The sequence below is a fragment of the Bombus impatiens genome, unplaced genomic scaffold (genome assembly GCF_000188095.3).
Source record: "Bombus impatiens unplaced genomic scaffold, BIMP_2.2 scf_0106, whole genome shotgun sequence".
NCBI lineage: Eukaryota > Metazoa > Arthropoda > Insecta > Hymenoptera > Apidae > Bombus > Bombus impatiens.
In genome coordinates, this window is record NT_176525.1 from 971,076 (window position 1) to 978,544 (window position 7,469).

A 7,469-nucleotide genomic window follows, 5' to 3' on the forward strand; every position below is an offset into this window, starting at 1 on the left:
CTTCGCACATTCGTTCCTGTCTTGTTACTCGGTAATTACCTCGTATATTCAACATTCAAAATTATTCGATGAAAGATTCGCAACGTGTATGTTCCAACTTCAAAAGCAACCACGGCAAAGATACCCGATACCTCTACGAATATTTCAATAGTTTATTCTCGAATACTCGATTAATTAATTAAAAATCGCTTAAATAATTTCCAATCCCGATCTTTTATATTTCATATCTTCGATCGCTGGTCGCATTCGCGGTTCGGATCACGCGTGATTGACCACCTTTTAGGTACAGATATTTTCGGCCGACCCACTTCGTTTCACTCGAACTCGGCGAGTAATTATTATCGACGACACTCGGAATAGTGGTGTAGCACCTACACCAATGTAGCGTATGGTTTCTGTCATCATCGTCGCGGCTCAAAGCGGTCGCGGGCTATTGGTCGCCGCTCGATAACACGTACTCTTCGGCTTCCGAAATAGGAGATCTATTCATAGAGGAGAAGCGGCTTCCCCTTTCCAAACGCCTCTCCGGGGGTGTCGATCCATCCTCTTAGATCTATCGGTTATTGATGATCTCGGGATCCTCTTTGAAGGAGCATCAAAGACGTTGGCGGGGAAAATATTTGCGCGAAGAGTTTTCCAACCTGTCGAATCGCGACGAGTCGGTGTCGGTGCCTCGCGGAACATGACAGCTGACCGTATTAGCTTCCGATATAATTTCTTATCGTGTCCGTTTACGTTGTATCGTTGTTGCAATCGCGGATGGCAAAATCCTATCAAACTTTAATACGATCCAGCCATGTAAGTTTTCTGGGTTAACGAAAAATGAAACGTTTAACCGGTTGACAGAAGATTTTATTAATCGTTGCATCTTTGGTTGGTGTAGGATCGATGGAGCTCGTGTTTGTGTGAAATTAGAGAATATAGAGATGTAACAGTCACGCTTGAAAATAGATGGGCGTGAAAAGTTTTCATTTCTCACGCTTTATCTTGTTGTAGCGTGCAATTGGCTTTCTAGCGTTATTTAGCGTTACAATCGAAGCGAAAGCTATTTTCGACATGTATCGTATCGTGAAAGAGCAGCAATTAAATGTAACTGTACGCTAATTAGACGAGCATTCGTACGTTATATATGCATGTTATATTTAGATTTACATCAAGCTCCCTGGGGCTGTCCTTATCATTTCTCAATCGTCATCTTGTGTCTATTTCACCAACAGTGAAGGGAGGTCAAAATAATTGCGATATATCCTATATAAACAGATATTAAACAGGGTATCATCGGCTAGGAAGAAGCAACGATAATAACCAACGTTCTCTATATTATTCAAACATGTTCAAACATATACCGAAAAATGTAAGATGTACGTGTAATTAATGGATCGTATCCCGTGCCATTTTTATTTTCCAATTCGCTTTTCGTATTTGCATATTTTTTCTTTTCAACGATTGACTCGATGTCAGTCTTTATCATAGTAGTAAGGTTCTTTCATTTGGTTAACGTAATAGAATCTTTCGTATTAGCGAGTTTCCAATAGTTTTCTGTATCGGAGATTCACAGCATAAGTATTTTTTCTACTTAAATATGCAAACGTCACGCATTCGTCCACATTTAAGATATAGCGAACTCACGAAACGTATCAATACCCCTAATATCGTCACGCGATGAATCGCATTTTCATTTTCTACAAGAAAACAATTTTGAAATTCTGACACGCTATCAACCAATCCCAACATTGTCTTCTTACTTGGTTTTAGAACTAAGCACGTATTTTCGTTGATCTCTTGAACGTTTTCAAGTTGAGCATTTCATCGTTGTAACGTTAATTTTACAATGCCGTACGATATTCTATAAATATTACTGGTTTTTTCTTTACAAAACTTCATCTAGATTTACGTTCGATCATTCCTATTTCAATTATCTCGTAATTAGAATACCTTACCTTTAGTTACGAACAGACTTCGTGGTTCTTTAAAAATCGCTGACAATTACGCGATATTTCTCTTACAACGACTATCGTTCCGATCCGTGCAATTGGCCCCTGTGGACCCATCCATCTTCGATTTTTTCCCCTGCTGGTCCATTTTCATTTCGGCTGGCTTAAGGGAAACGCACGTTCGCCGCGCAAATTGAACTAAAAACTAGGTCAATCCTGATTGCTCGGATGGAGTCAGGGCCATAGTCAAAGAACCACCCCTCTGCGCGCAAACACAATCTCGTGTGTACGATAAGGAAGAAGCGAATTCGCGAACAGAACGACCCGGAGAGGAACCTAAACGACCCTGTTCCTAGCACTTTCTTTCTCTGTTTCGCGTCGATCTTGGACTACTTTCGGCCGATTTCATCCCTTCTATCCGTTCTCTACACCCTGTTCGATTGAATACATAATAGATGTTTCCATTTCAGCGTGAAGAGGGAGCCGAGCACGGAAGAGCCCAGCAGCCCTCTCGAGGCAACGAGTCCTGCTTCCATCCTGCGCAACAACAACGGTGAGTCTTTATTATAAATGATCTTGAGGCCTCGCTGGTCCAATTTAAGCCACCGGTTATTTCTCCGCGAGCACGCGAAGCTGGTCTCGCTAAATGAACGCTGACTTGCGGCGAACTTATTGTGACCGGTGAAAAGGGGAAGCTTCGTCTTTTGTTAGCATTTTTTAAAGTGAGTTTCTTTAGAGAGAGGAGGAAATTATTTAAAACGCGTTTATCGCGTTATTGCTCGTGGTCTTGATGAAACGGGATGCTTTTTAGCTTAAGGCCAGAAATAAGAAACTTTGGAAGTTTGCCTTATAAGTCAGTGAGCGCGTATACGAGAAAGAAAGATATTTCAGCTTCTCAGAGGACAAATCGATCAATTCCACTTTTTGCTTGAATTTCTTAGTTTCATCGAGCGGCTAATCTTTGGCTCTCAAAAAGCAGACCACTTGTTTCTACGAGTTCGTTTATTGCAGAAGGATGTAACGAGTGATGGTGTATTCTGAGATGAATTCAAAAAACAGTATTAGCAAAATCATCGGTTTTCCGTACTTTTCGATGTACGAAGTTGACGAGTGCAGATTGCGGCTGAGGTAATTTTGGCATAATTTCCATTCTTAGAACGAGTTACCTTGATCAAAATTTCTATCGGAACACGCGGCACATTTCTGCTTGGAATTCTTCCGATATTATATCAGCTTTTGGAACTCGCGAGCTAATTAACGACATTCGTATAACGTCTAGTTGCTCCATAAGACGCTTGTAGAACAGGATTCCTCGACCGAAGTTAATTCAGCCGCGTCGAGAACAAAAATCGCATGCTCGGTTTCGTTTTGCCTGGAACGCGAGGAATCGGCACTGGTTTTAGCTTTTGATAAACTTGTCGCCTGCCACGGACCAACGTATACGAGATCGAACGAGAAAGAACGGCGGTAACAGGGAATTAGTCGATCGTTGGCGAGTTAATCGACGAGACGATCGATAAAACGCGATCCTCCGTAGTGGCAGCCCGTCAGCTAATAACGCTCGCCAATTGCAAAGTGCAATTTTGATTTATCGTTCGGCCTACTCGAAACCGGGGCTCGTGATAGGACAACGACGAATTAATAACCGGCCGCGTATTTGAGCGGACCGGGCTAACAAGTGTACTCAAAGCTCGTTCATCCGTGCTTGACACGTACGTGTCTGATACGAGCTGGTCGACCCACGACCCAGTTTTATCGTCGAAGGCAGTTTGGTCCTCGGCCGACAGTTTTAAAGCCGATGTTAATCTAAATCCAATCGCAGCCTCTGTCCTTCCATGTACCCGCGATAATCTTTGTCGCGGCGTTAAGAGGGGTGAAATGGGGGTAAAGAATGAGAACCGCTGACCGAACCGGTGTGGGATGAGATTCCAGCTGTAGCCGGCGTTGGATCGATTCAAAAGCGGCAGCAAAGCGCCCCACCCTATTATGTGTTTTCTTCAACCTCCCCATTCCTCTCTCTTACCTCCTCCACCTACCTCTTCTGCCATCCTAGCTACGCTACTTCTCGCGTTAAACCCCCAAACTCTATCCGCTCACCGTTTCAACTCCCTCGTACCGACACGTAGCCTTCCTCCGGAGCTTTCTTCCCACTCCTTGCATTCACCTGCACCTCGCCACCCCTTTCTTTATCCTTCCTTTTATGCCGGAACGGTTTACGCCGAGCCGGAAGATGCCGGCGACCGGAAGTTCCGCTCTCGCCGTTTCGCCCCGCGATAATTGAATCGCCGCATTTTTTTTTTTTCTTCTTCTCTCGCAGGACTGCCCTTTGCCACGCCAGCTTCAGCAAACTATCCTCTCTACAGATTTCCACTTGACAATGAAACATCGTTCGTTCGAGGAATCGTCCTTGGCGAACGGAAATGCAGGCCGAAAATTTACGATTGCGATTATGGGAATTTTAATCCGACGTCCTTATTTGCGGTAAAGGAGATATTGCGTGTATGTATATGTAAATAATGAAGGTATGATAGGAAGGTATGATAGGAAGGTATGATAAATGCAATTTTCTTCGCTTTGATGGTACTTGACGGTTAAAGGAGCGTACTTTAATGTAACATGGTTAAAAAGATAGTCAACCTGTTCGATTGAAAGGCGTAAGGCTTTTAGCGGTAGATGACAGGTGCACTTTTGTGCAAAGAAATTTCGTGGAAGAAATGAACGAGTTAAGATTAAGATACCTAATATTTTCGAAACCGGTATCTTCGATGTAAATATTTCTCAAGAGAGCTGCATCGAAATTTAACGAAGAGACAGTTTTGGAGATGCACGAACGATTGACGAGGTATTGGATTTTTAAATTGTCTTCAATGTTCCATGAGTTGAACTACTTTTCTCAAATTTATCGCAGAATTTTTACCATTATTCGTGTTTCGTTCACCTTCTTGCGACGAACGAGCTCGTGAAATTAAATCGTGAAAATGAAAATTGTGCGTTAACGGTATATTTGCGCGATGAAATTAAGGAATCGGTACAAGATAGAGTAGGATCAATTTGATTTCTAAGAGGATCAAACAAACGTGTGTTGTCATACCTTATCTTTGCGATCCTCGAGTGTTTAGAGAGTTATTTTGGAATCTAAGTGTTCGTGTCTGGATAACCTGGGATTCTATATTGAGAAAAGCGGCCATCGAATTTCGTTTACGTTTTTGCGATCGTTCGGCAATAGTTATCCCACCTCTAGTCGTTGCGAGAGATTTGCGGTGAATTTATTTTCGGTTCGCGCACACAGTACGACAGGGTAATTGAATATGAATAAAATAGATTTAGCGAGCTAGCCGGATGTGCCGTTGCATTACCGTGCCTTCGGTGGTCGTCGTGAGAATGCAGGCACCGTATCCGGGAAATAAATGTTGTGCCCGGGTAAAAACAGTCGAAGTATAAAAAGCGTCGCGTTTTTCAGTCGCGAGCTCTTTCTCTTTTCCGAAGATAGCCGTTTGCCAAAATGAAACGAACGAACTTTTATAGAGATCTGGTATCGACTGATTGTGTTTTCAAATTTATTTATGCGTTCGCTTCGTCAATGTAAGCCGCATCGAAGTTACGAACAAAACTTTCGTTACACGCTTCGACCTTTGGAAAACGTGTTTCCAAAATATATCGATGCTATACTAACTATAGCTACTATACTAACTATACTTATCCTCGACCTATGTATGCTACTGATAAGTACGGAAATAATCCGTGCCGTTCGATCTTTCACACCTGACTAATCTAATTTATCGTACGCCGGTAAATATCGCGCAATAATTGTTTCTATCTCTTTCAGCAAAAATATGCTCTTTAGCTTCGCGTAGACACCTGTACTATGCCTTATACTCTGACGTTTGTCGTGGCTGATAAAAAACATTCATATACTCCGCATCCACTTACGTTCGTTTAATCCGATACCGTTTACGCGAAGATGGCCTTCCGTATGAACCGTATCCGTAAAAATACTTATCGAGATTCCTCTATATAAAGCTGACGAGGAATGTTTCAGGCAGTTCGATTGCTCGATCCGTTGCAATGCAATAGTTCGATCGCGAGTAGCAGCAGCTCGCGTAATGTAACGTAAGTACAGCCCGAACCGATCTGTATATATACACGCGCGGATGTAACCGGTTTCCCAGGTTCATTACACCGAGTTGCGCATCTCCTTTCCCGACAAGTGTGCGGCCGTGTGGTCACCGGCAGTCGACAGACTTACTTACACGGGGACTTCATCCCTTTTTCGTAAATGCTGTCGGTCGTCGTTCAACCGGCGGCCATTTTCTTGGATGCAGGATCGCGGGTTCGATCAGGAAACGCACGATGATCGTCGCGTAGCCAGGCAATGAGAAGATAAGTCATCGAACCGATCATCGCCTAACTCGATCGTTCGCATCGATATGCCAGCGTTTCCACGTTGGACAAACACGATAACATCGATCTACTGGCCGTATCGTAGATCGATCGATCTCTAAAGTCAATCGGTTGCAAAACGCGGACGCAACGAGCGACAAGGAGACGCGTATGCGAAAACTTTTGCCTCGTATCGCGAGTAAACGCGCATCTCTCTCATAGTCTTACGATTTGACCGATGATAATAGAGTTCGCGGTGTCGAGGGTGCGCTGCTGTCTTCGATCTATTATTTCACGCCTCTATCTATTCCGGTTGTTGTTCCGCGGAACGTCGTCGACGTAAATCGCATCCTGGCGCAAAATGCGTCTCTAGGCGACTTAAAGAGCCGCACTGGCGGCAGTTGCCACGTTAACCACGAAACGAACGTAACTCGACGAGCCGCGCGTTAATTCGCTTAATCGTAACGTCGGCGTGATTACTTTCGACGCACGGTGCCATCGGTTCGCCTAACGAGAATGCATAACGCGGTAGGTGCGCGGCACCGCGTATCGGAGGGGTGGTCGCTGTGCGGCACGATTAAAATCAAATCGGGATACCAGGAAACGTTGTCGCGGTTCCTCTCGAGCTGCAGAGTGCACTTGCCTAATTGAATCGTCAGAATTCGGGAGCGCAACAGCTTACGCTCGTTCGCGCCGCACACCGCCCCACTCCGCTTCCCTCGCTCGTTCTCGCCCACCCTTCTCCCCCATCCTTCTTCGCCGAAATTCTTGCAACCCCGTTTGCCGAACCGCCGCGTTCTCCGTCTTCTCTCAACGGACGATCGAGAATCTCCCTCCGAGGCTGGCGCATCGCGAAATCTTTCCCAGTCTCCTTCTCCTTATCTCGCGTTTCACCCTCACCCCCCTCGCCCGTTCCGTAGCTGTCTGCTCCACCGCGTCCATGTTCCGTCCATCCTCGTCGGTTTCACGCGACTCGCGTACTTAGACGAGCCGCATAAAGTGCCGGTACAAATTCTGTTTTAGCAGCGGGTCGAACACGGCCGACCGTTCGGCTCTCCCGGCACTTCTCGGTCAATGAACCGCGGGTTGCTGGCGAACCCAGTTGGTCCACTCGCATCCCCCACCCAGCTTCTACGGATTACCCCCTCCCCTCTC

The 7,469-nt window shown here is 45.1% G+C and overlaps 1 protein-coding gene across 1 annotated transcript in view; it reads left to right on the plus strand.

Annotated features, from left to right (window-relative positions):
- Positions 1-7,469, plus strand: part of LOC105680235 (ecdysone-induced protein 78C-like) — a gene marked incomplete at its 3' end in the record, with an annotated part of 111,550 nt that overhangs the window by 5,345 nt on the left and 98,736 nt on the right. The window contains exon 2 of the mRNA XM_024364746.2: positions 2,405-2,487. Coding sequence (XP_024220514.2) covers positions 2,405-2,487 — 83 coding nt within the window. The remainder of the gene's footprint in view (positions 1-2,404; positions 2,488-7,469) is intronic.